The sequence below is a fragment of the Corvus moneduloides genome, chromosome 18 (assembly GCF_009650955.1).
Source record: "Corvus moneduloides isolate bCorMon1 chromosome 18, bCorMon1.pri, whole genome shotgun sequence".
Lineage (NCBI taxonomy): Eukaryota > Metazoa > Chordata > Aves > Passeriformes > Corvidae > Corvus > Corvus moneduloides.
This window is the reverse complement of record NC_045493.1, coordinates 11,046,529-11,074,227: the sequence shown is the minus strand read 5'-3', so window position 1 is coordinate 11,074,227 and position 27,699 is coordinate 11,046,529. Positions and strand designations below refer to the sequence as shown.

Genomic DNA, 27,699 nt, shown 5'->3' with positions numbered 1-27,699 from the left:
TCCCCATCGCAGAAATCCTGCTGTCCCTGACCTCTGCCATAGGTTGTAGTCCACTCCCTGCCCGGAGAGGCCCCCAGTTCCCTGCACAGCTGCTCAGGACTTGGCAATTTTCTGCTTGTGTCAGAGGTTTTCAGTTCACCGAGGGTTTTCCCTATCACCTCCAGACTTTCACTTTCAGGCTATAAAAAAGGATTCAAAGCAGCACTAAAACCATCTGGGCTTTATCTTCCCTCCTGAGCAGAGCAGCTCTGTTGAAGGTCGCTGGTGGGAAGTCTCAGGTCTCCGCACCACTTATCTCCCTGCCTTGCTGAGAGATGCCTCTCCGTGAGGCACGATTAGAAGGAGAAGGACCATGGGGAGAAGCAATATCTTTATTAGAGCAGCTGGGGTGATTGGAAAAAGTCAGCAGCACTCCCAGCTCTGCTTTCCTTTCCTGGGACTCCAAAGCCACGTTTTCCTCTTGCAGCCTCACCAGCCACTTCAGCAGAGGTTGTTCCTCCTCCACAGCTGCTCTGGAAAATCACCTCAATTCCTCAGAAACACAGACAAAATTCCCCTGTGGATTTTTGCTTCCCTTTGGGTCTCTCTCGGGACAGTCGCGTGCTGCTGCACAAGCTCCAGGACTTCCCCTTCTGAGCGGCTCCATATTTTCCCTGTAGTTCCCCAGCATCCGCCCAGCAAGGAGACCAGACCCCGTGCCTCAGCTTCCCCTGTCAAGTTTTGATGGGAAAGATGGGAAAATGAACTCTCGTGTTAAGCTTGCCCGACAGCAGAGGAAAGGGAGAAGAAAAGGGTCTGAAAGGAGCTGAGGGGGTGCCAGGAGCATTTCTGGACGTGGGATGCCCTTGGCTTCTGCTTCCTGCTGCTCCCATGACCGGTGACTTGGTGCGGTTACACAGCGGCGGGTGCTGGACGGCTCAGCGAGGTGAGTGGGAGCTTTGAGTCACCCCCAGTGCCGGGAATCTTGGGGTGCTGGGAGTGCCGGGGGGTCTCGGATAGCCGGCGCTGTGCATGTGCCCGGCCGGCACACGGAGAAGAAGGAGTGCGGGTCTCCAAAACGACCGGCAGAGAATCATCCCACAGGGACCGCAGGTGGATCCCAAGCTGTGCCTTGGGGTTCAAGGCGAACAAGTCGTGACTGTCACAGAAACGCGGGCGTGGGGCGGGCGCGACACTCCCCGGCGCCTTTCGGGGTGCGGGACCTGCCCCGCTCCGCTCCCACGCGGGGTTCCCCGTCCCACGCCGTCTGCAGCCTGGCAGCCGGGGATCGGGGTGCGCTGTCCCCGGGCCCCTCCGCCCCGCTCCGGGACAGGCGGAGCCGGGCGGGGAAGGGCCGGAGGCGGCGGCTGCAGCGCGGGGAAGGGCCGGGAGAGGGCGGCGGGAGCCCGGCCACGGCGGCCGGAGCGCTGCGGGGCTCGGCGGGTACGCGGGGGCAGCCAGCCTCGGGGCACCGCCTCCGTCACTCCCTCCATCCCACTCCATCACCACCCTCTCCATAACCACCCCAATCATCCCTAAATCACCACCTCCATTACCACCTCCATCCCCACCCAGCCCTCGGAAGGGGCACGTAAAAGCCAGGCTAAGATTTTGGGGGGTATTTCCAGCTCAGCACACAGCCTCACAGTCAAGCATTTCCACGTGTTGTCATCCACAGGCCCCCTCCGGGTCGGACACTTGGGGCGGACACTACCTCAGTGTGGGATGGCAGAGGTCACCTGAAATCCATCACATCCCACCTTTAGAAATGCAAATGAGCCACTTCCAAACCACCCCACCCATCCTGAAAACAGAATGGGCCAGAGCAGAGGAATTAGATGGAAGCGGGAAGGACGGCTGGGAGCCAGTAAAGGGTTCTACAGGAGAAGAAAGCAGCAATGGTTAAAAGCTGAGGGCAGCACAGAGCGGAAGGGAAGCAGCAGCGTCTGAGTGAGTGAGTGAGTGAGTGAGTGTGTTTGAGAGCATCTGCGCAGCTCCACATACACAAACAAAAAATAAAAAAGCAGAAGTCAGGGGTAGTGAATTAGCAGTTGGGGACTAAGAAAATCCATACAGGAAGCAAAACAAAAGAGAAATCTCAGGCTACTGGGGCTGAGGACGCTGAGAGGGCGCTTCTGACATAGATGAAGTTGATAAAGAAAAGTGCGATCGCTGGGAGCTGGGACAGCCGCCCGCGGGAAGCGGGGCAGGCACCCGGATCCGCCGGCCGCTCCTGCGTTCTCAGGAAAAGAGCCAGAAGGTGCAATTATGCATAAAGCAACGGCAGGAGGAATTAAAAAGCAGATTTTAAGGTAAGATTTTATCACGTCAGCTGCTCCCAGCCGCTTCCCTGTGGGGTTTGGGAAGGGCTGGTTGCATGCAGAGTCACCCGGATCCCTGGAGCAGGCAATGCCCGAAAGGGCTGTGGGGTTATGGCTCAGATCGATCCAGGGGGGTTGCTGAGGCTGGAGAAGGGGCAGCAGGGCTGCATCCAAACCGGCTGTGGTCCAGGGGTGGCACAGCACCCGCAGGGAGTTGGCATTTCAGTCTTTTCTTCGCTGGAAGATGGGTTGGGAATGGACGGAGTGAACAACTGAGGTGTATTTAAAGCACCACTGAGGATGGACCCCACTGGGGGTGACACAGATGTTGTTCACAAACAGCTCAGTGACTCTCAGCCCACTCTCCAAGGGCAAATTCCTGCAGCTTCCACCTTCCCAACACCCACAAATCCATTATGTGGTGTCTGTAAAATCCCAGCTGCCACATCCCTGGGTTTCCTTGGCTTGGCGTGCTGGGTGGGCACGAGACCCTGGGCACCACCACGGCTACTCTGCCATGACTTTTGCCTGCCCAGGGTGAGCGGGGATCTGTCCCTCTGTCCCTGGCACTGCTGCCATTCCGGACAAGGCTTCGTAGGATCTCTTGGCACAACCAGTAACACGAGTGGGGAATGCCAATGGGCCAGACGTGACGGTACAGACCACAGCCCAGCCCTCTACTGGAAAAGGGTGCAGTGGAAGTTTATTTTCCTCCATTTCTCATGGCAGAGTGGGCGGCTGCAGCTCTGCCGTGGGGCCCCTGCTCCCCTGGGACGAGATGGCAGCAGGATGGCACCAGGATGGCTGAGCCTGACCCGTGTCCACCCACACCAGTCCCCAGTCCTGCTTGGGACCAAAGGGACACTGTGATCACTCTGTCACGGCTGAAGCCCTCGCCCACGGTGTGGGACAACTGTGGGCCCTGTGTCCTGATCCGCTTCGGTTGGACGTGGGCAGCAGCCTGCGGTACCTTTCGCCACAAGATAATTTGGAAAATTATGAGAAATGGGGTTTGAGACAGCATCTGGCCCACTGCTGCCACCGCAGAGGTCCCTTGGGTCCCAGCCCGCGGAGCCGGGGGAAGACGCGGCCAAGCAGGAACAGGAAAGCGCGGTGTTTTCCTCCCGAGCCTCCCACAGACCTCACGCTCGGGCTCCCTCCCGACTCCCGTGGGGCTGGGGCCGGGGGGGCGGAGCGGACACCCCCAAATCCACGGAGGAAACATTCTAAAAGTCACTAAAACTATATATATAGATGTAAAAATTAAAAATAAATCCACCCCGGGAGTGCGGCCGGGCTGTTTGTGCCGCTGCCTCCGTGGGCGCGGATGCGATAAGATAAAGGCAGAGGCGGGGAGGGGCGGCGCGGAGCTGCGCGGAGCGGGGCGCACCCGCGGAGCCGCCGGCGGGGCCCGGACGGACGGACAGACCGGCAGACACACAGACACACACAGGGACAGTCACACGAGCGGACGGACAGACAGGCGGGCGGGCGGACGCACGGACGGGACGGCCCCTCCGCTCCGCCCCCGGCCGCGCCGCTCCGCTTTACATAACCCGTCCGGGGTCGGGGTCCGCGCCCCGCGCCTCCGCCCGGCGGAAATGCGGAGCCGCCTGCCCGGGTTTCCTGCCTGAGCCGAGCCGAGCCGAGCCGTGCCGTGCCGAGCCGTCCGCCCCGTCCCGCCCGCCCCGTCCCGGGCGCTCCGCCGCTCCATCATGGGCGAGCGGCAGCCGGACGCCTTCTCCTTCAGGTAACCGCGAGCGCGCCGCGGCACCGGGACGGGCTGGGCTGGGCTGCACCGGGACGGGCTGGGCTGCACCGGGACGGGCGGCCCCGGGAAGCAGCCGCTGCAAAGCGAAAGTAGCGGCGGAAGGAAGCAGAGAGGGGGCCGCTCCGCTTGTGCAGCCCCCGGAGCTTCCCCGGGAGCCCCGGGCTGGATTCTCTCACCTGGGGAGCTCCGGTGCCCCCGTTCTGCGGTCGTGAGCCCCTTCCTCTGCTAGCCTCCAGCCCTCGGACAGCAGCCCCTTCCCCCTCACCCCGTTTCTATGCGGCACAGCCTTATCCCTGCCCTTCGCTCGGGCTGCCTCTTTCCGGGGACTGTGCTCACCCTCGGGGACCCTTGGTCTCCCAGCTCCCGTTTTCCCCGTGGGCACTCCCTGTTCCAGGGGCTCTGTTCCCCCATCCTGGGGACCCCCATCCTTCTAGCACCACAGTACCCCAGAGCACCTCTTCTTCTGGGATCCTTCGATCCCCGTTTCCCAGCATCCCTATTTTGGAGATCCCAGAGCCGGGGGTGCAGCATGCAGGGAACCAGCTCTGCCCCTCTCCTCTGCCTCCCCCTGGACCCCTGCAGCCCCTGCCATGGCGGTGACTCCTCTGGGGGTCCCGTGGGGTGATGCCCACCTGCCCCATGTTGTGGGGTCCTGCTCTGCCCAAGGGGGCCATGCCTTGCTTCTGCCCCCGTGCCCACTGCGAGTGCCAAGCGGAGGTGCCACCTGGAGCCTGCCAAGCGGTTCCTCTGACTCTCTGCTCCCTGCAGACTTTGTTGGCTCCCTGGCTTGGCACGAGGCCGATGCACCAGCGGTCAGCATCCCCGTGGCCTTCCCATGCCCTGCCAGTGTGCCCAGTCCTGCCTGTGCCAAACCCCATCAGGGTCACCCGCAGAGAGCCCGGACCCACTGGCTCATGGCAGTGACACGGTCATTGCAGCCCGAGCTGGGATTTATTGTCAAGGAAACCAGGATGAGTCGCTGAGCTGCGATTTCGATATTGTTGTAAATAGATTCAAGATGTGTTGGAGTTGTGGGCTGGTGGCCTAGGGACTTTTTGGGGCTGCAGCCAGAGGAAGAGGTGGCTGGTGCAGGGGCCTGGCGCTGCCAGCTCCTGCATGTCCTCCCTGCACTTGGATTTGCTGGCAGGAAATGGGACTGGAGTTTAAAGGCCCATGGAATTAGTGGGAGGTTTCACTTCGACTTGTTTGGGACCAGAACAATGCTTTGAGTTTCTTTTAAACTTGTTTTTGGGGCAGGAGAGTCTCATCCCTGTGCATTCTCCCCTCCCCAAAGCTTCTTCTATTTTCTCTTTTACCTTTATGTATTTATTGCCTCTGGTAAGATCTGGTTTCACCAGAGCCCACAGGGCTGCGGATCTGCCAGCACCCTGTGTCATGCTGGAGAGACTGGGGCGCGGGTGCCAGTGGCTTTTGAGGGATCTTCCATCCTCTGCCAGAGCAAATCCTCCCCACCCACACACCCGTGGGACTGACGGACACTGTGAAGGTGTCGGGACAAATCCCGGCGGGTGACACAAAGTGAAAGTGCAAGCTCTCATCGCTGGTGGGGTTTGTGGTGCTGCCGCGGCTTGGCAAGGAGAAAGGGCCAAATCCAGCAATCCCTGGGGGACTGCTGTGGAGAGAGCCCGGAGAGCCAGGCTGGCTGGGAGCTGAGCTGCCGGCTGCTCCCTGCTGTCCCCAGGGACCCCCAGCCAGCCGCTCCCCCGGGAGCGCTCCCCGCACCCGGTTTCTCCCACGCCTACACCGCAGCGATTCATTTCATGCAACAAAACAAGCCCTGTCGAAAGAGGCCACCCCGCTGCCGGGCTTTTCCCCGCAGGCAGTGGGTGTAGGAGAGTGTGATGGTGCAAACCAGGCTGCAAGGTGCCAGATGCCACGGCATGGAAGAAGGCAGAAGGTTTCTGGGGAGATGGGCTGGCCACAGCTGCTTGTCCTGGTGAGCTGCTGTGGGCCGAGCCAGAGTGGAGCTTGGATTTGACCTGAGATGAGTTTGGGTTGTCTCCATCCTGTGTGTCCTGTTGGAGTGGTCAGGGGAAGCCAAACAGGTGAATTTCCCTCAGATTTGAAGTGCTGTAACATCTCCCACATCCTCAGAGGCCTGTGGTGCTGCTCAGCCCACACAGAGCTGTAGATTAAGGCCGGTTTGGGTCTTTAATATAGAAAGCTGTGTGGTGCCAGGAGGTGAAATGAGAGGGGTGTTTATGTCCTGTCAGAAAGCCGAGGAAGGAGGGGAAAACTTGCCTTCCCTCCCTGGCTTTTAAACGGATTCCCTACAGCCTGTATGGATGTGTGGATCGGGGGATCTCACCGTCCTGCTCCTTTCTTGCTTTTTAACTTGCTGGTTTGGTTCAGACAAAAAAGAGAGGGGGAAGTTCCCGAGACCCTGTGGGATTCTCCAGCTTGTGTGGAAACAGCCAGAGGGTCACAGGGAGTGATGGTGTTGTGCCATCACCCTCTAGGAAACCCAGAGAATTCTCACCATCACGGGCGGCTGCTCCAGAGGGAAGAGCAGGACAGTTTCTGCGGTGGATTGTGCTGGCACTGGCTTTGGCTGTTGTATAGTGATGCTGTAAATACTTGGGTGTATCCCACATCCCGAGGCTGCAGCCAGACCCTTTCCCCACCTCTCCCCCTGCACTTTCCCCTCCTGCCTCCCTGAGTGGCAGCATCTCCGTGCCCACCCCCAAAAGGCTGCAGCACCCTGCTTATCCCCCTCAATCCGGGGGTGCATCCAGATGTTCCTCCAGCATCTGCCATCTACGGGGGATTGGGATGCAGAGAGAAGGCTGCACCATCCCCATCCTGGGGACATGCTCTGCACCACCCTGCCCTTGCAAGCCCACCTGTGGCTGGCTGGATCTCCCAGGGACCTGCATCCCCCTGAACCCGCCGTGCCGGATGCTCTTCCATTGAAAAGTGCCGTTCATTGTAACCCAGCCTTTTATAGCCGCCTCGGAGCGGCTGCGTGGCCATGCCAAGAAAGGCTGCAGCCAGCTCAGAATAGCTCTTTTCATGGAGGACATCCTGGGAAGGAACAATGTTCCCGCTCTTGGGATTGTGGGAACTTTGTATTTCTGCCACTGGGGAAGCGGGGAGCTGTGGGGCCGGCCAGGGCGTCTCCCAGCCCCTCGCTTCGCCCTCTCCTGAAAATAGTCCTTGGGATGAGTTTTGAATAGTCCTGTGCTTATAAAGGGAGCTGCAAATGCCTCCGGACGCTTCTCCTCCGGTTGGGAACAGTTATTTCTGGGAGAGCCAGCGCATCAATCACATTTCCTATTCACGTCGCTGGCGTGCATTTTCCTGGCGTGGAACTGGCAGCGAGTGGGGCCGGTTTCATTTTCGGGTGGTGGTGCTGCACGTGCTCCAGGGCTGCCAGCACACAGTGTGTGAGCAGGGCTGGGCACAGGGCACTGGGCACGGCCGCGTGGGCTCTGCTCCCTCACACTTCCCCTTGAGGCCGGATTTGCAGCGCTGGGTGCTGAAGGGTGACCTTCCTGCGTGGCCACAGCCCTTGGATGGCTGTTCCGTGGCAGGAAGGTGGTGAGTTGGATCTGGCAGCTCCTCCGTGGTGAGGCCAGCTGGCTCTGAATGCTCATCCTCCGGGAGCGGGTGGCAGGATTGCAGCGCTGGCTCCCAGCACTGCCCTGGCACTGCTTGGTGCTGCCGGCTCCTCTGGCTGCAATTAAACAACAAATGCATTTACTGGGACAAATAACCCATTGCTGGATCCAGGCGCAGATTCCCATCCCGGTCGGTGCTGGCACCGCCGCTGCAGCAACGCTCAGGTTGGGCAAGAGTTTAAGGGAAGCTCCTGGGGGTGGCTGGGCTGCAGGGCTGGATCCTGCACAAGCCCCAGCTCGCTGTCCCAGCCCACATCAAAGCCACCGCGGCCGGTCCGTCCCGTCCCGCTCTTCCTCGAGCTCCTGGCCCAGCACCCCAAAACAACCTCAGCACCCCAAAACAACCTCAGCACCCAAGAACAGCCCCGAGGTGGGGCGGGCTGGGTGATGTACAGCTCTTCCAGCAGCTGGCAGGGATAGAAGCCCCCCATCCCAACTAGTCCCTGGTGTGTCCAAGGATGGGCTGGATTCTCCATTCAGAGCAAATTAAAGCAATCAGTTTTCACAAGAAGTACTTCATCCAACCTGCAGGATGGCCAGGAGCTCCTCACGGGGACATATGAGGAATAAGATGTAAATTCTGCTTTAAAGCAGCTGGATTCCAGCATTGAGGAGCACAGTGGGCTGGAGCAGGGAGAAGCTCACCCGGCAGCAGGAACTCACATCCCTGTGGATGTTGCTGCTGGAACCTGGGGCTGAGCAGAAGAGCGGGAGGCTGCTGTGGTAACTCCAGCATGGATTCATCCGGAATCGATCTTTCCACGTGGGAAGTGCGCCAGGCAGAAGCAGTGAGGTCGGCATTGCGCCAGTGCCGGGAGGAGGAAGCACTGGGGAGTTATTTCCCATCGTCATGTTGGAAAAGCACGTTGCCACTGGAGACAGCCTTCGGCTGCTTCCCACCGCGTGGCACAGACGAAGCCCGGCTTTTCCTGCGCCACAAACCTCTCCCGAAGCTGGCGCGAAGCGAGCCTGGAATCTTGGAAGGCGAATTCCCTGTCCTGGGAATCTCCCACCTGCCTGTGGAGCCATTCGCACGAGTGCCCCGCTTCCCTCCGCGTTTTGCGGGCGCATCCCTCTGAGCGTGCCGGCGGCGTGGGTGGTGCGGCGGCGATTCCCGGGTGCCGGGAGGAAGCGGGAGCGCGGCGGAGGATGCTGAGTCACCGGCAGGCTGGCGGCGCTGATAGACGGGGCCCTGCCGGGGCATTCGGCCGGGCTGCGGCGGGCGCATGCCCTGCACTGCCGGGACGCCGCACGGCCCCGAGCCTTGGGCGGCTCTTCTGAGAAGCCGGGGCTGGCGGGGCGCAGATAACATCTCCCCTCGCCTGCAACCTTCGCGGGACGTGCTCGGCTGGGCAGCGGGTGGGCAGAGATAGAGCCCCGCTTCCCGGCGTTATCACCACGCCGGCTGCAAACACGATCCCCTGTGCCTGCGCGTTCCTCATCGCCCGCCTGCTTCCTCCTGGCCCCTCAGGGTTTTTTTTTTTTTAATATTTTTCCTCCCCCTGACAAAAGCAATCCGCTTTTCCTCCCCTCCCAGCAGCCGGGGTGCTGCTGCTGGAGTTTCGGGGAGGCGGCGGTGCCCGTGCCGGCGCGGCAGGATCCGGGTGGGTTGGCCGATGTTTCCTTCCTGAGCGGAGTGCACGGCCCCGATAAGTGCCCCGGGCGGGCACGAGGTTCGCTGGTGAGCAGCGGGGCCGGCCCCGGGGAGCACCACTGCCGGCTCAGCCGGGCACGCCGGGCCGGCTGCACGCCAGCCACGGTGCCAGATTGGCCTCGCAGCCAAATCTGCTGGGGGCAGAGATACGGTGTGGTTTGCCAGAGCCCGGCAGCTCTCCGGTCCCGCAGGCAGCGGAGCATCCCCCTCAGGAACGCGCGCTCACCCCGGGCAGTGCCGGCGGCGTGGCCGCCTCTCCCCAGGCCGGTGGGGCCGGGAGGATCTGGCAGCGAGGCAGCTCCATCCCTGGATTTCTGCAGCTTTTCACGTTGTTTCCTCCCCTCCCGCCCCCGTTCCAGTTTTATCAGCTCCGTTGAAATAGGTCCCTGGAGGGAAAACCCACCGGCGCTGCGGAGCCTTGGCAGGAGCCGGGCGGATGTGGCCGGGCCAGGCGTCCCCGCGGGCGGCGGGCAGCTGCAGGCAGCTGTGCTGGCAGGAAGCCGCGCAGACGCCCCGCACCGGGACCTGCCCGCTCCCCACCGCGCAGGTGGGGAAACTGAGGCACGGCCTTGCCAGGTGGGGATGGGCGTGTAAGGAGCTGCGGCTGGGCTGGGGGGCTGGGAGCCCCGCGTGGCCACTGCTGGTGGCCGCCGGTGGCCATAGTGGTTGGTCATGTGGCCGTGCTGCTCCCTGGGAAGCAGTTGTCCCCTGGCCATTTCCAATGTATCCATGGGAATGAGGCAGCTCTGAGTGGGACCCAGCTGACCACAGCCTTCCCCGGGCTGCTGCCCTGTGGATACACATTCCGAGTGGGGTATGGCCATGCCAGCCAGGGGTTGCCGGGCGCGGGGGACACGTGGCGACAGTGGGGACTGCTCTCACCACCCGTGTGCTCTGTCTTGCAGCGTGGCCGCCTTGCTGGAGCCTCGGCAATGAATGGACACTCGCTGCCGGCCGGCACGCCAGCGCATCCCCGGGGCTGGCATGAGTTCTGCGAGCTGCACGCCATCAGCACCGCCAAGGAGCTGGCGCGGCACTACCTGCGCTTCGCCACCGAGCACCCGCACCATGACCTCCTGGCCGCCGAGAACTTCTCGGTGCAGTTCACCGACCTCTTCCAGCAGTACTTCTGCCACGAGGTGAAGGAGGGCATCGCCATGAACCAGCTCCGTATCCTGCCCGCCGGCCCGGCGCGGGATTACCGGGACACGCACCGGCGCCACACCGACGCTTCCCTGGGCACGGTGACCACAAAAGCCGAGGGAGAGCCTGGCGCCCGTCCCGAGCAGCCTGTCCGAGCCCCTGAGGCTGCTCCCTCTGGACTGCGCAAGTCCTGGAGCTCGGAGGAGCTGGCGGGGCCGGCGCGGAGGCCCTTCTCGCTCAGCCAGCTGCGCAGGAGCTGGCGCAGCCTCTTCCGCCGCCGCTCCTCGGATGCCCTCCCCGGGGATGGCGATGGGGAGACGGCGGAGGCGGCTCTCAAGCCGGGACTGGGGAAGCGCATCCTGCCGTGGGGGCTGTCGCGGGAGCAGCCCCCCGAGGTGCGCAAGGAGGGGCTCCTCAAGTACGGGCTGCTGGATGAGAATTCCCTGGACAGCGGGACGCGCTGGCAGCGCTGCCGCCTAGTGCTGCGGCGAGCGGGGCCGCCCGACAACGAGGAGTTTGTGCTGGAGCTCTTTGACCCGCCCAAGGTAAGGAGCTGCCGCCTCTTGCCCATCCCAGCCGGGTGATGCTGTGGGTCCCTTGTTTGGGGATGAAGCCCAGATGCCGGAGCATCCTGCAGGGAGGAGCAGGGCTGCGGTGCATCCAGCAGCACGAGGGTTTCTCACCATGAGGGGCCCGGATGGGTTTGCTCTGCCGCTCCTTTCCCTCTGCTGCAGCCACGCGAGGCTGGGCCTTGTTTATTTAACACCTCTGAGGAGGAGACAGAGCCACCCCTGTGGGGTCACGTTTGGGGAGTGAGAGGTGCTGAGACCAAGGTGTGCTAATTGCTGCAGTCGGGCAATATGTCATTGCATTTCTCCCTGCTGGGACCTCAGAACTGGGTTTTCTAGCTGGAAGCAGAGCGCCTGCCTTCCAAGCTGAGGATAGAGGCTGGTAGCTTCCATCCCACTCATCCCAGCCTCATGAACCCATCCCAGCAAGGTGAGGGGGCACCCAGTCTGATGAACCCCAAATTCACCCTGTCCCCTGTGCTGTGGCTTCAGCTGCCTGAGCATCTGCTCGCCTGGGCAAGCTGGGAGAGGAAAGGGAAAATAGGAATTGGCCTCGGTGCCTTTCTCTGCTCCCATTGGGGCCTGTAGTTTTACTTTCCATGAGGAGTTTTGTGACTGGAAGTTCAGCTCTCAGCTGCTCCAGGGAGCTCCCGTGGTGCTGGGACGTGGCTGGAGCGGAGATGATGCAGGATGTGAGGGAGTGGGGAGCGAGGTGGGGGGAGCTGGGGTGTTTAATCTGTGAAAAGACGGTTCCTCCACATGGCAGGTCTTGAGCAGGCGCGATGGGACGAATTTTCCCTTTCTTTTTCCATTTTTTTTTCCTCTGTGCTCGTTTAACTTTGATGACAAACTTGTGCTTTGGAAGAAGGAACCTCCGGTAGAGCTGGAGCTTTGTCCCTGCCTTCAGGGCAGCAGGGTCAGGGAGCAGCTGGCTGAATTCCTGCTATTTCCGTCAAACGACTCCAATATTAAATATTTGAAAAAAGAAACAACGTCAAAATTGTAACATCTGAAAGTAAAAGCTGGTTTTGCTCCGTCGTGTCAAGGGTTGCAGTTGTTTGTCCCCATGGGAGTGTGTGTCCCCATCCCGGGCCACAGGGAGGTCAGGGGTGCTCTGAGGCGCTTGGAGGGCGCTTCAGCAGCTGGGTAGCACCACCTTTTCCCCCCCCCTCACCCCTTTTCTCTCCCTTTTTTCCCTTTTCCGCCACTTTTTCTTTTTTTAAAACTCTTTTTTCTTTTTTCCCCCCTTCTTCTTTTTTCCCCCCTTTTTCTTTTTTTCTCTTCCCCTTTTCTTTTTTCAATTCCCCCCCCTTTTTTTTTCCTGCCCCCATCTTTTTCTCCCTATACCCCCCCCCTTTTTTTATTCCTCTCCTCCCTTTTTCTTTATTTGTTTCCCTCCCCCTTGGGAAACAAGCCCAGCACATTCTTCCTCTCCCCACATTCCCTGACCAGCTTTGACTCAGGGGTGGGAGACACTTCAAAGAAGACACTGAGTTCCCCCTCTGCTCTGAGCATTATTCCTTGCAGTCTCCAGGGGATGGAGATTTCCTGGTGCTCCACATCACCACGAGGCCGGAGACCCCACGGTCCCCGGAGCCCTGAGCTGGGGGTTTCTCAGCCAGGGCTGCGGAAGTGGGGGATGTTCCTTGTTGGATTTTGCAAGTCTCTGGATTAAATTGCTTCCTGTGCAAATATTCTCAGGGCGGCTCCTTCCTTTCCAATTCTCTGGGCCAGGGCCAGCTCCCATCTCCTTTACAGCACAATCAATCCAGACCCTTTCCCAGTGACTGCGGTTGAATTCCGGGGGCGGTGGAAATTCCCCCACGGTGCTGGTGGCTGCCACTCCCCAAACCCAGCACGGGGGCAAACCACGGAGCAGTGAGAACAGAACAGTTTGTTGGGGGGTTATTTTCCTTTAAAATAACTAAATAACAACCAACAACCTCCCGGGAATGGCTGTGAGGAGCCCCTTCCCTTCAAACCTCCTGCCCTGGGATGCTCCCAGGGCTTTGCCACTGCCTTTTCCCCATCTCATGGGTCTGGTCCGGGTTTGAGGATGCTGTTGATCACCTTAGAAAATTGATGGTTTTTAATAAGCAACTGTAAAACCAGTTCTTGGGCTTTTTTAACCCCAACTGGTCTCTGGACTGTGAGGTTGGTCACCCTCAGGGTCTCCCTGGAAGCACCCTACCCCCTTCCTCCTCTTTCTTCCCCTTCCTTCCCTTCCCACCTGGCAAATAATAGGATGCAATTGAAATTTCAGCTCAGCCTCAGGGCTTTACGGCATCAAGCCAAGCCCCCAGACATCCATCCCCTTGGAATGACCTTGGAAAAGGCAGGTGTGTGGAGAAAGGAGGGGGGTCCTGCTGCTTTTGGCAGCTTTTATCTCATTTTTCCCCGTTTCTCCTGGTGCTCCAATGGGCCCTCTGAGCTTAATCCTGTAACGTGCCCAGCATCAAAGGGAGTGGGGGCTTTGAAGAGCCCTGATCCCATTTACTGCTTGGGTGGCTGTGCTGGGTGAAGGGGTCAGGGAGCTGTGCTGGAGAATCCGGTGATCCCTACGGCACTGCCTGGAGTGGGCATCCCCTGCCCCAGGCGTGTGCCAGAGGAGATGAGGATTTTGGGAGAGGGAGCAGCTCCCCTTCCCATGCTCACAGCCGCAGCTGGCTTGGTTTTGGCATCACTCCCTCCTCCCTCGAGCACTGGAAAAATGACTTTGCAAAGGAGGGATTTGGAGGTAATGGGATTTGGTGCTCCCCTGGGAGAAGGTCACGGCCTGGCTGCAGGGCACAGCATTGGGGGGCACCTGGATGCCACCCTGGGGACATTCCAGAGGGTGCTGGGGTGTGAGGAGCGAGGTGAGGATGCTCAGTGGAAGAGCAGCTGGAGTAGAGGGATATCAGGATACTTGTAGTGTTTGTATATATGGCTATATATATATATATATATGCCACTGGAAAACCCTGGGCATGGTCCTGCAATTGCAGCCCAGGTGGATTCTCTGATATCCATCATGAGGGCGATGCTCACCAGTCCTCCCTGATTTCCTTAGAGGCATTAAGGGCTTTCTCCACTCCCACACCCTTTAATCCCATATGACCTTTAGGGCTGCGTACCACTGAGGTCTCTCCACCTTCATAAATTTGAACCAAAGCTGGCAAACCCAGGTTTGTCTGCCTTGGGGCCGCCCTGTTCCTCAGCTGAGCCCCAGCCCCAAATACCTCTTAAATGGCCAAATCCCAAACTCCGTGAAAGCCGTGATTCGCAGCGGAAATGTCCCGAGCCGTTTCTGTTGACCAGATGTTTTTACAGGAAGGGGAAGGGAAATGGGATTTGCATTTGTGCTGCTTTCTTTATAGCATTTTAATGAAATCCAGTGCATCCCGTAAATTGATGGCACGCCGGGACTAGCCGGGAAGACTCCTTCCGGAGAAAGCCCTTGGAGTCTCTGCCATGGCTCGAAGTCTTCGCCGCAGCCACGGGAGGAGCAGTATTTTTATCTCTGCTCAGTGTGAGACTGCTCTGACTTCCTTTTTTTTTTTTCTCTCTCATTTTTTCGATGTTTTTTCTTTTTTTTACCCCTTTCACCTGAATCTGGTTTCTGAGAACTGCCACCTCCTGAGCCAGCAGGTTCCTGTCCCTGATTTTTGGTGCTTGGGGCTGTGGGTGGCAGCTGGTCTGGCACGGGATGGGGCACATCCCGGTGTTTTGGTCCCCGTTCCTTGTCCCTGCTCCTCCTGGAGCTGCTCAAACGTGGCCTGAGCGACTCAGCCAAAGATAAATGGAGGGCCTGTGGTGGAGGGGGAGCTTTACTCCCTGGAGCACCATGAGAAGAGTTTTGCCTGTGATGGGAAGCAGGTCAGCATCCCATCATCCCATCCCTGGGCCAGGAAAGAGCATGTTTGTGTCAGTCTGCATCCCCAGGGACTGCATCCCTCTCCTGGCATCCTTTTCCTGGCATTCCCAGGGACTTCATCCCTCTCCCAGTATCCTTCTCCCTGTATCCTCAGGGACTTCATCTCTCTCCTGGTATCCTTCTCCAGGAATCTCCAGGGGCTGCATCCTGTCCTGATGCAGCTGGAGATGTCCCTGCTCGCTGCAGGGGGTTGGACTTGCTGTCTTTTCAAGATCTTTTCCAGCCCAAACTATTCCGTGAGTCTGATCCCTCTCCAAACGTCCTGCTCCCAGCATCCCTCTCCTGGCATTCCCAGGGACTGCATCCCTTTTTTGGCATTTCCAGGGCCTTCATCCTGATCTAGGTGATGTCCCTGCTCATTGCAGAGGGATTGGACTGGGTGGCCTCTGAAGGTCTCTTCCAACCCATATCATTCTGTGATTCTGTGATCCTGCTCCCAGCATCCTCAAGGATCGCATCCCTTTCCTGGCAACCCCAAGGACCACATCTCTCTCACGGGCTCTCCCAAGGACCACATAGCCAGGAGCTGGCAAAACTGCTGTGATGATGACCTGGAGGGCTTTGGGTGTCCTGAAAATCCCTTGGGAGAGGCGAAACCTCCCCTGAAGGCACCCGGAGCTGCCCCAAAACCCTCGGGCAGCCTCTCTCTGGCGCCGCGCTCTCGGCACCCGCTGTTCTTCGAAGGCACCGAGGGCTGAGCGGCCTCAGGGCTTTGTGAGATTTTGGTGGTGACTTTTGCTCTCTTCCCCCTCCTCCCTGCTCTGTTTTTGGGTATCGCGGGGTGAGGGCGCGCGGCGGGGTGGGGGGGAGGGCGAGGAGACAAAGGTTATTTGTCATTTATTAACCACAACTTTTTCCATCCTTGGTCATGCACGGAAAAAACACTTTTAGCAGCGTAACCACAGCCCCGGCGTTAATTGCTGAAGAGCGGAGTTTCTTATTTTGGAAACTGTTGCTGGGATGGGGCTCGCTGGGGTGAGCTGGGTGTGAGGTGAAGGGTGCAGGACGGACCCCAACCTGTGCTTCATTGAACTCTGGGGTTGTGGGCTCGGAAAGATTCCGTCCTTTTAATCCCATCCTTTAAAATCCGCCCTTCCCGGGGGGTGTTGTCCCATTGCTGTGCCCTCCCTGTTTATCGGAGTGTCCCTCGAAGGGATGCTGCAGAGCTGCTCGGGGTGGAAAGCACCACGTGCTGCCTGAGAAGTGAGCAAAACATGGAGATATTGAGCAAACCACAGGAAAAGGGACTGGGAAAGCACTCAGGGAACGTGTCGCTTCCCCCCAGCAAAGCTTCCCACAGCTGGGGTGAGAAGAGCTGTGGGTGCTGGTGGGCGCTGGGTCCCCGCAGCTGATGTGAGATGCCTAGTGGGGCTTTTTTGGGTGGTTGTCTTCTCTTTTTTTCCCCTTTTTCTTCTTTTTTTTTTTTTCTCTTTTCACGGCCCAGGATGTGGTTGTTTCGAGGCTGAGAGCTGCGTCTTTCAAAGGTAAATATTTATGAGAGCCTGCGCAGGCAGCGCGAGGTCTGGAAGGATTCAAGGATTCATCCCAGCCGTGGTGGCAGCTTGGCTGGGGTGGACCCTGCTCCTTCCCACCAGGTCCCAACTCCAGTCTCTGTGATGGGCACTGTGATGCTCAATGTCATTTTGGGGTTATTTAAAAGCGAACATTTTGGGCAAACTCACTTCCTCCAGCCAGGCACAGCCCTGGGCAAGGGGCAGGGATGAAAATACCCATCCCGTGGGATTGAATGCTCCCTCACGGCATTTTGAACCTTCTCCACCGTCCTGGGTGATGCAAAACCCCCTGGATGATGCAAAACCTTGGGATGACAGAAAATCCCAGCCCATCCCAGTGACTGTGGGGAGCTTGCAGGGTCCATGCTGGACCCCCCCATCCCTCTGGGGCCGAGGTTTGGGGTGACTCAGTCCCGGCTGCTGCGGCTCCCACTTGCACACAGACACCTTGTTTACTTTCCATGCTCGTTATTTATTCCAGGAAATTATTAAGGCAGCCCACGCTGGAACCGAATTTGGCATAAAACAAATTTCAAAAAAATAAAAAACAAGGGGCTGGCGAATGCCGACTGTTTACAGATCCTTTTTATAGCCCCCATCTCCCTCAGCCCTGCTGTGAGCCACTGGGCTCACTGGTTTTGGGGGGCTTTGCAGGGTTTTGGGGTCTTTGCAGGGTTCTGGGGGGCTTTGCAGCAGTTTGGGAATGCTGGCTCATTCGTGCAGAGCAGGGAGGTTTATCAATGCACAAAGAGGAGCCACCAGCCCCAGGGATGGGTGGGGCTTCCTGCCTGGACCCCCCACATCCCACCCCACAGATTCACCCGGCGGCTCTTGGGGTGTTGTTTTGCAGCACCCCAGTTGAATTTAGTAGGAAATCTGAGCTCAGGGGGGCGGTGGGGTCCGGGCTGTGTTCTCTCCCATCGCCGTTCGCCGGCGCTCGGCAGCCGCCCGGAATGGGAACAGAGGGATCTTTGTGCCCCGGCCGCCCCCGAGCCAGCGCTTCAGGCCAGCACAACGGTGCCTCTTGTCACCGCTGAGCTCGGTCCCCTCGGGGACGGCTCTGTCCCCTGCCACGGCCCGCGGGATGCTCGGAGACAGGCTGTCCTGGAAACTCCTTTGTGCCTCTGGTGTCGGGTTGAGGATGCTGGAGGAGCTTTGAGGGGGGCGGAGAGGGTTTTTTGGGAGGTCATGACCAGGGGCTGGGGGATGTTAAGCTCGCACAGCAGCCGGTAGTGGGAATCACCTCCCGTGCTCCTGTTTGAGTCAGGGAACCTCTGAGCTCCAGTTCCCCAAGCCCAGAACAGAGCTGCTGTCAGGTTTCCAAATGAGCAGTCTCCACCTGCAGAGAGGCAGGAATGTTTTGGGAATGTGTCACCCTGGGGCCAGGGGGAGCTGAGCTGAGCTAGGGGTTCCTGCAGCAGGCATGGAAGGCCCAAATCAGTGGGATTCCAGTCCCTGTCCCAACAACCAGCACTGGCAGGGGCTGTCCAGGGTGGACCTCTTCCCTTGGGATGAGCCATGGTGCAAATACCCGAGGAAGAGCACTGGGATGAGCTGTGCTGTCAGCTCCCCCGGAGCACTGGGATTAGCTGCTGGAGGACAGAGGGATCAGTCATGTGCAGATCCCTGAGGATGAACACCAGGATTAGCTGTGGTGTAAACACCTAAGGACACATACTGGGATTATCCATGGTGCAAAGTCCTCAAGGATGAGTGTTGGGTTTAACTATGGTGAAACTCCCAAGGGCAACCACTGGGATTTCCTGCCACACAAAATCCCCGAGTATGAAGGCTGGGATTACCCATGGTGTGAATCCCCGAGGACAATGGCAGTTCCAGCAGACACTTCGCATCCTCCAGCAGGACCCTTGAAGCCCTCACAGCCCCTGCAGGGCCCCTCTGCCTCCCCCTGCCCTGCCCCAGCACCAGGGGATGTGTTTCCCACCCTGTTCACCCAGCATTCCCTGGAGAAGATCTGCGTGTATCCATGCTCCTGGAAAACTTCACAACTTCCCCCAGAGCTGCAGGCACAGGATATGGTTTTGTGTCCATCCAGCACAGCCAGGCCGAGCTGGGCTCAGCGCTGCAGCTCTGGCTGAGGTTTGTCCCTTGCGTAAGGGACACAGAGCTCCGTGATTTACAAGAAGTGACAAATCTCGCCTGTATCCGTTGGGGACCTTGCACAAGGGCTCGGGCACTTCCCCACCTCCCACCGGTGACTCAGAGTGGAAGTGAGAGCCGGCATGGGGAAACCCCTGGAGCGTGGAGGGGCCAGGGGCAGCTCCCGGTGCTCTCGAAGGATTTGCTCTGTGCAAACTCAGCCTGATGGCCCAGCCACCGTCATCATCACCATGCCACCATCATCATCATGGTGCCACTATCATCATCATGGTGCCACTGCCATTGTCACAGCGACAGTGCTGTCATCACTGTGCCACTGCCATCATCACTGTGCCACTGCCACTGTCACCATGACACTGCTGTCATCGCCATGCCACTGCTGTCATCATCGCTGCGCCACCACTGCCATCAATGTCAGACCACCACCCTCATCACTGCACTGCTGCCATCATCACCAAGACACTGCCATCGTCACCATGCCACTGCTGTCATCATCGTGCCACTGCCATCGTTGCTGTGCCATCACTCTCATTCTTGGAGAGCCGCCTTTCTCCTCAGCTGAGTGGCAAAAGCTCCCCCAGCACCTTCAGTGTCCCCTGAGCATCCAGACAGGACGTGCTCCTTAAGGCAGTAGCTCACAGCGTTGTGGGGAGGGTGTTCCTGGCACAGGTGGGCGAGCTGGAAGGAGCTTTGCTGTGAAAAACCCCATAAATCCCAAATATCCTTGTTGGAGAGGTGTGAGGGACCTGCTGGAGCTGGAGAATGACCCATGGCAGAGCCCAGGATGCCCAGTTTTGTGTGCCAGGACTGGGAATGCCGGGAATGCCACAGCAGTGGCAGGGTAGCAGCTCTGTTCTGGGGGCTTGGGAGTACAGCTTCATGGGATGCCCTGTCCCAGGTGATTTTGGGGGGTGCTCAGCCTCATGCTGGGCTTTCCCCCATTTGCACAGGATCCTTTGGGGAGCAGTGAGGTGAATCTCCATGTGGAAGCTGATGCTAGTGGGGTTGGGGCTGAGCTGGAGCAACATCCCAAACATTTCATCCCATCCTGAGCATGCTGAGCACCCCAACCCAGGTGGCAGCGGGGGTTACCCATCCCCACAGGGCTGCTGGGGCACCTCTTGCCGAGAAGGAGCCCGTGGGTGAGCACTTGGTGTGTTGAGTGTGCACTTTTGGTTACTGAGAACTCCCTTTCCCGGTAGCGGCCGCATCGAGCCGGGCATCTTGCGGTCAGGTGCGGCTCTCCGGGAGCGGGGGCACCGTGCCTGCGGCAGGCACTTCTCTGAAGCCAGCCTGCTTTTTCAGGCACCGTATCTCTGTGCTGCATCATTTCCTTCTCCCTTCACGCTCCAGCTGCGCTCTCCACACCAAGACACACAGGGGGCTTCTCCGAACTCCCGTTTCCTGGAATTTCCCGATTTCCTAAGAAGCCGACCCCAGCACTGTGGTTGGGATGTTGATAAAACCCGCTCAGGGTCATGCTGGACGTCACAACCCCCGTGTGGGAAAGCAGCCAGGATGAGCGATCCTTTCACTTTCTCCGCACAGGACTTTGCACAGGGCACGGTTACATTCCAAAGGTGGCAGAAAAACCAAATTCCTTCGGGATAAAGCCCCGGCACCAGCGCGGCGGCTCACGGCAGCCCAGTGACAGTGATTGCAGCATGGCACAGCTGCAATCACTGTCGCCAGCAGGCCCGGGAGTGCCGGAGCCACCGCGGTGTCACCAGCCCTGTGCATGACGCCGTACACGAGCGACTTCTAAGAACTTTCTTTTCGGTGCAGCTCGATGCTGATAAGGGCTGATCCCTCTCACGCTGCGTTTCCGGCCCCAGAGAACACCGAGTGCTCGGCTGAGAGAGGGAGGAAGGAGGGGGGGATGGAAAACAAAAAAAGGCACAGCTGAACACAGTGTGGTTGGGTGACCGAGGAGGTGTCCGGTGGGGACACTCTTGGTGTCATACAGGGGGTTGGGGACACAGCAGGTGTGGGTTTGCTGTGAGGATCACAAGCTCGGAGCAGAATCTGGGCAGTTTGGTTGGCAAATGCTGTTGTGGGGTGAAGTGCCACAGCCCTGCATGTAGGGACATTGTCCCTGTGTAAGAACAGTGGCTGCGGAGTGGAGAGGGCCACTGGAGCCAGCATCCCATGGGATGATGAAGCCACTGCGTGAATCGCAGCCAGCCAAAACGTTGTGGTGCAGCAAGCCTGGCGCAGGGCGATGAGCGTGCCTGGCATGTGGTGGCACTGCCTGGGCTTTGCTGGGATGCAGGGGATGGCTCTGGCCATGGGGCAGAGCACGGAGCATTGGCTCCATCACCCAGCACTGGTGCAGAGGTGCTCAGGAGATTTTTGCCCCCCTGGCACCCTGGGTCCAGCCGGGTCCTGTGCCACATGCCTCAGACTCCCGGCAGCCAGCGGGGCAGCAGAGGAACCGAAAGCTGCCACAGGGATATTTTAGCTTTTTTAGAAGTGTTTGCTCAGCATTTTGTCACATGCCTGCATCAGTGCCAAACCCACCAGAGCGCTCTTGGCACGCTACTGACCCTTGCACCCACGAGCAGGATGTTCCCTGACTGCCGCCCAATTTCCCCATCGGTGCCACATCCCTGGAACGCGCTGCCACGCTGGGAACCCCCTTGTCCCTCCTCTCCTCCACCCACCCCTCCACTGTAGGGTCCTTGGTACCACTGAGATGTCACCCAGCCCCCTGGGGTGCCCTGACAGTAGGTGGGCAGTGCCGTGGGGGGTATTTCCTCACCACATGGGGTATTTCCTCACCACACAGGGTATTTCCTTGCTGGTGGGGTATTTCCCTGCAGAACCGGGTATTTCCTTGCTGGCTGCTGTGACTCGGGTGGCTCCTGGACCTGGTACAGCAGTGGGGTGTGGGGTGGTGTTTTGGGGTGTGGGGTGGTGTTTTGGGGTGCAGAGGCTCAGCTCAGGCTCTGTGTTTCCCCTCGCAGGGCTCCAAGCCAAAGCTGCTCATTGCCTGCTCCGCCGTGCAGGAGATGCGGAGGTGCACACGCCTCGAGATGCCCGATAACCTCCACACCTTTGTCCTCAAGGTAGGTGCTGCTGAAAGGGTCTGCAGTCACCCCCAAGGCCTTTCCCACCCTCTGGGGCACACGTGGCTCCCAAAAGCTCCCGTGCCAAATTTCACTTCCTCTTCCTCTCTAGGGAGGGGATGCACAGGGGGATGTGGTGTGCAGGGTGGGGGATGCGCTGTCCCTGCTGGGGTTCCAAGCATGGGTGGGTGGGAGGGGGATGCACATCTCTCTCTCTCTCTCTCTGAAGCCGCCATGTCCCTCTCCAATGTCCCCCAGGTCACCAACGCTACCGACATCCTGTTTGAGGCAGGGGATGAGCAGCAGCTCAGCTGCTGGACGGCCGAGATCCGGGAGTGCATGCGCAGGGGGTAAGCGCCCTCCGGATGTCCCTGAGCCTGGGGATGGGGACAGTGGCTCTGTGTCCCCGTCACCAGCACTCAGCCTGGCTTCTCCCATCCCCAGCAGGTCTGACACGGGTGACCCTGAGCTTCTGATGTGCCGGCACCCTGACCCCACAGCCACCAACCCCACCACTAGCACCGACCCCCTCAGCCAAGGTGAGTGGAGGGACACCCAGGGGACCCTGGGGACAGAGTATCCCTCACCGGGGGGTCACCAGCTCCTGCCATGGCTGGGCTGATTGGCCTTCCCCAAATGGCACGAGAGGGACACAGAGCTGGAGGGGAGGGGATGGGGGCGATGGGCAGGGGTCCCCATTTCCCAGGGACTCATCCCTGTGCCTGGCAGGGGCGACACCGGGGGGCCCGGGGGAGGCAGCGGGGCCGAAGATGGAGCAGTTCCTCTCCTCCTGCCCCTGGTTCCACGGGCCCATCTCCCGCGTGAAGGCGGCTCACCTGGTGCAGCTGGGGGGGCTGGAGGGCCACGGCGTGTTCCTGGTGCGGCAGAGCGAGACGCGCCGCGGCGAGTACGTGCTCACCTTCAACTTCCAGGGCAGAGCAAAGGTACGGGCGGGACAGGGTTGGGATGGGGAGGGGAATCTCACAGGAGCCCCTGGGGCAGCCCCGCTGCTGCAGGACAGTCCCTGTCCCACCGCATCCCACCCCAGGGAGATGCTCTCCCGGTCTCTGCCCCGATGCTTGCAGTGGGCTGGTGCCCTCCTCCCCAGGGAACCACAGGCTGGGGATGCAGCACATCGTGCTAAAACCATTCGTGTCCCCCATCCCAAATATCCCTGCATCCCCACCCTGTCTCCTCCAGGAGGGAGGTGGAGGGAGGGTAACAGGTCCGTGCTCCTCCCCGCAGCACCTGCGGCTGGCGCTGACGGAGCGGGGCCAGTGCCGTGTCCAGCACCTCCGCTTCTCCTCCATCGTGGAGATGCTGCACCACTTCCACCGCTACCCCATCCCGCTGGAGTGCGGCACCGCCTGCGATGTCCGGCTCTCCAGCTACGTCGTCGTCCTGCCCCAGGCGCAAGGTGTGCGGGGAGGGGGATGTTCCCGAGGGATGGAGGGTGCCGGGCTGGGTGTGGGTGCCTCGGGGCTGGGCAGAGCTGGGCCTTTTGGGCGCTCGAGGAGTGGGGAAGCAGAAGCCTCGGGGCAGTGGCACAAAAGGTGATTCCCAAGCTCCCAGCTTCCTCTTTGGAGAAAGGAGAAGCTGCTCCCAGCCACCAGCTGCGGGGCGGGGGTCGTGGGATGCACCCTGCACCCCCAGAGCAGGGGCGATGGGGCTGGAGCATCCCCCTGATCGGCATCTCCCTCTGCCCGCAGCTCCCGGCTCCAGCACCACGGTCCCTCTCCTGCTGCCCTTTCCCGGCTGGAGCCCCGAGTTCAGCCTCGTCGCCGCCGGTTCCTCCTGCCCCGAGGAGCCCCCCGCGGGTCCCCCAGGGGAGCAGATCTTCCACCTGGTGCCGCCGCCGGCCGAGCTGGCACAGAGCCTGCGCCCAGCCAGGGCCACCTCGGCCCCCACGCCCCGGCCCCGTGACTCGGACTACGAGGTGGAGGCTCAGGGCCGGGGCCACATCCGTGCCATCGACAACCAGTACACGCCGCTCTGAGCAGCACCGCGCCAGCACTGGGATGCACTTTCGGGTGGAGAAATCCTGGAGACCTTCTGGGGATCCATCGAGAGAAAGAATGTACCTGTTTCTTCCTTCTGGTTAGGGATTATTATTGTATTTTTTGCAAGGAAGGGGGTAATTTTTCACTCCTGTACGGGTGTGCTCCCTCTCGTTGGCCTGTTAAAGGGCCTCTTATTGTTATTTTTGTTGTTCTTATCAAAGCTTTCTCATTACTGTTTACACAACGCCGCTCGTGCCTGTGCCGGGCCCGGTGTCCTGCCTGTCCCTGACACGACAGAGCCCAGCCAAGGAACCGGGGTCTTGTGTTACACCCATGGAATTGGAGAAAGGGAAAAAAAACCAAACCAGGATAACATGAAAAAAAGGATTATAAATTCACTGCCAAGTTGCTGCTCCAGGCCTCGTCCTCCTGCCCCGGCTGCTGAGCCCACCAGCAAAGCCCGACCTGAGCTGAGCTCCCATGATGGGTAAAGAGCAGGGTTTGGGCTTTTTTTTTAGCTAAGGCAAAAACTGGCTTTTTCTTGCTTTTCCTTTTTAACCCAGCACAGCCGTGGTCACTCCCTGTGCCAGCCCGAGGGATCCTCATCCTGCTCTCCCGGCTGATAGAGACTGAACACTAATTGCTCCATCCTTAGCCATGGCACCAGCTGAGAACTAACACAGAGATTGACACAAACCACTCCTGCTGGTGAGGGAGGGGTTTATCCTGTTTTATCCTGGTGAGGGATGTGTTCTATCCCGGTGATGGAGGCTCTTTATCCCTGTGATGAATGGGGTTTTATCCCGGTGATGGAGGTGTTTTTATCCCGGTGATGGAACCGCTTTGTCCTGGTGATGGAATTGTTTTATCCAGGTCATGGAGGTGTTTTATCCTGGTGATGGAATCATTTTACCCCAGTGAGGGAACCATTTTATCCTGGCAATGGAACCGTTTTATCCCAGTGATTTTAGGCACAAATCTAAAGTCAGTTTTCCCCCTAAAGAGCCCCCCCCACTCTTTCTTGCCTTTTCCCCCCCAGAACACCGTGTCACCAGGAGCTTGGTGGCATTTCCAGCTACACAACGGCCTCTTGCAGGCGAGGGGTGTCCTTGGGGACACCTCCTCACCTGGAGGAAAAACTTGTCCAAATCCCTGGGTCTCAGCCTCCCCTGATCCCCAGCTGTCCCCAAACTCTGCTGCTGTTCCCAAGCCCCTGGGGCTGCTTCACCTGCCTGGGGCAGCCGGGAGAAAGGAAGCACTTCTGAGAAGCTGCCGTTATTTTAGGAAAGAGGAAGGGCTGGAGCTGTTGCGCCACATGGGAGGGGATGTTCACAGCATTCAACTTCCAGATTTCCCAGCGCAGCCTTCTCTGGGATTTCGGATGCAAAACTTGCCTTGAGATTGCCTGACAGAAAGCTTTTTTATTTCTGTTTTCCTTGAAATTGCAATACAAGTGGGAGCCCTCAGGAGCATTAAGATTTAGCAATTAATTTGAAAAGCAGCAAACACAAAGCCTTGTGGGGCTGAGTTAGGGAATTCCACAAAATTCCAGCCTCAAGGTTGGGCTTTGGTGTGAAGCAGGTGCTGGGTGAGCCAAGGTCAGGAGCTGAAGGGCAAGGCCAAAATATCTGGGGCCAAACAGCTCAAGGAGCAGCCGTGAGAGCAAATCTGGGTTTATAAATCAAAAGATGCTGCAGGGACAAACGGGAACTATCAACCAGAGAAACCATTCAGGTTTTCCTTTTGTGCCTCCCCGTTGCTTGCTCTGGCTCTCTCCTGGGCTTTGTGCATTTAGAGCAGGCAAAGGCTTTTCTCCCCTGCTTTCTCTACACTCGTGCCTGAAACTGGGAGCATTAAGAGCAAACTGCACTGGTGCTGCAGCACTGCCAGCCCCGGAGAGGCTGATGGGGAAACAAAGCCAGCCCTGTCCTCGCTGGGCTCCTCAGCTGTATCCGCATCCCATTCTCCTCCCCGGAGCAGCACAAAGGCTGCAGCCAGAGGCAGGAGCACATCCCCGGGGCTGGCTTGTGCCAGGCAAGGCAGCTCCCTCCGAGGCTCATAAATAACTCCCCGTGCTCTTGCATTTATAGGGATGGGGAAGGGAAGGGGGGACAGCACAGCACAAGTTGTCGGCTCCTTTCCTTACTTGCTGCCTGTTTCCCAAAACCTTGGGAAACACAGGGATGTGCTAAATCGTGCTAAGATTCCTGTTTTTATTCCCACTGAGCTCCAGGGGACTGTGTTCAAAGGGGTTTTCCCCCAAAAGGTGAGGTGGAATCACCCCAATCTCCCCACATCTGCAAAGAAAGGACGGGCTGGGAAAAGGCATCGCTATTCACATCCCTTGCCAGATGAATCCAGAGAAATCCTTGCCAGATAAATCAGATGCTGCTGGGGTGGGTTGTTTTGGCACGCCAGGACTTTATTGTTCCAGTGCCAGAACTGAGACATGCGTGTGCATGTGGTATTTTTAACCTGCAGTTTAATTACAGGGGGGTTCTCTGCAGTTTAAATGGAAATTGCTGTGCTTGATTAGGAAAATACACATTGGGTTCATTATCTCCCCGCCAGCTACTTCCCCCATGCAAACAAACGCCAGTGGGGGAGAACTCCTGTTCTCCCCACCAGTGAGCAGCGGGAGAGTCCCTCTGATTATTTAATTCCATCCCCACACTCACCCACAGGGAGCCAAGGGCTGTCCCAGCTCCACCATCTCCTCATTTCTGATCTGCTGCAGCAGGACCTGAGGGGATTTTTGGGCTACTTCCTAAGCTCCTGGGGGACTGAGTTTGAAATCCCATTTTTCCTAGAAAACGTTTGGCTTGTGACACAGGTCAGAGCCTGACACTGCTCCTGCCAGCACGTTACTCCAGCCCTAAGGTACTCACTCCTCTGGATTACAGCAGTGGGCAAAGAGCATTAAGCCATTCCACCCCATGGAATATAAGCATTCTGCAGGGTTTTTATATTCTTGTGATGCAAGAGAAGAGCCCAGGGCTGGGCAGGTTTAGTTCCCTAGCCCCTGTGGGATTTTTATTGGCGTTTAGGGGAGTTTTGGGAAGAGGGGAAGCCAAGGGGAGAGCCCCTGGCTGGCTCTGTGGAGGTGCGGCCTCCTCAGAAATAAAGTCAGGTGTGGCCACCAGTTTGTGCCTCGGCCCTGGAGCTGGGCTCATGGAACACGAGTTCAGACCCCACCTAATGAAGCCAGGAGCCTCAGGAGCGGCTCTTGGAGGCCTGGTGGCCTCCCCCAGGAGGGGCTCGGGTGGGGAGCCCCATTTCATCCAGCTACTCAGGACAGTTTTGAGCAATAAAGATGTAAACCAGGCAGTGCCTTCACTCTGTGTGACACCAGGGACCTGGTTTAGGGCACAATCCAAGACTTGGGTCCGGCCAGAACTCCTCCCTCTCCTCTCCCCCTTGCCAGCTCCTCCTGCTCAGTGGCCTTCGTGTCCTCAGGGGTGTCAGGTTCTGAAGAAGCCCCTGCCATGAAGCATTAGTTGAGGTCTCCATCCCTCCCTCCCTCCCACATCCCAGCCCTGTGGAACAGCACCAGCAGGTACCGAACACTGACACCACCATCCCTCACCCATCCGTTTGAAGTTATTTTGGGGTGAAACTTCTAGGAAAAGATCCAGAGAGAAGCCAAAGCTTCTCATTCCTCATCTGGACCACCAAACCCTGGTGTCATCCAGCATTCCAAACTTTTAGCTTTGATCCAAACAGCCCCAACCTTCCCCAGCAGCTCCCAGAGGCAGAGAGGCGACTGTGTATTGCCTAAATCAGCCTTTAGCAGGACGATTAAAGCCAACAGTTTTGTTGGAGTGTATTAATTTGAAAGTTCTACTTTTCACCTGCACAGAAAAGTTCTTCTTGTATAGTAATTTTTTCTATATATTGTTTCTGTATGTACTGTACAAGTAACTTATTCTTGAATAACGCGATTTTACCGTAATATTAAAAAAAAAAAAAAATCTGCTCTTAATAAACTGTTTTTAGAACTCA

The 27,699-nt window shown here is 58.6% G+C and overlaps 1 protein-coding gene across 4 annotated transcripts; it reads left to right on the top strand.

Moving 5' to 3' along the window:
• Positions 1 to 529: 529 nt before the first annotated feature.
• SH2B3 (SH2B adaptor protein 3) lies at positions 530 to 27,699 on the top strand. Of its 4 annotated transcripts, none has more exons than XM_032128156.1 (8): positions 530 to 925; positions 10,272 to 11,054; positions 21,596 to 21,697; positions 21,956 to 22,047; positions 22,142 to 22,236; positions 22,427 to 22,641; positions 22,943 to 23,114; positions 23,407 to 23,693. In XM_032128156.1, exons 2-8 carry the CDS (start codon positions 10,299 to 10,301, stop codon positions 23,691 to 23,693), a joined length of 1,719 nt encoding a protein of 572 aa, XP_031984047.1. In that variant the 5' UTR covers positions 530 to 925; positions 10,272 to 10,298. The 4 variants fall into 4 exon arrangements, with proteins under 4 accessions (XP_031984047.1, XP_031984044.1, XP_031984048.1 ...); XM_032128153.1 differs by lacking the exon at positions 530 to 925 and adding an exon at positions 1,949 to 2,291; XM_032128157.1 differs by lacking the exon at positions 530 to 925 and adding an exon at positions 3,864 to 4,050.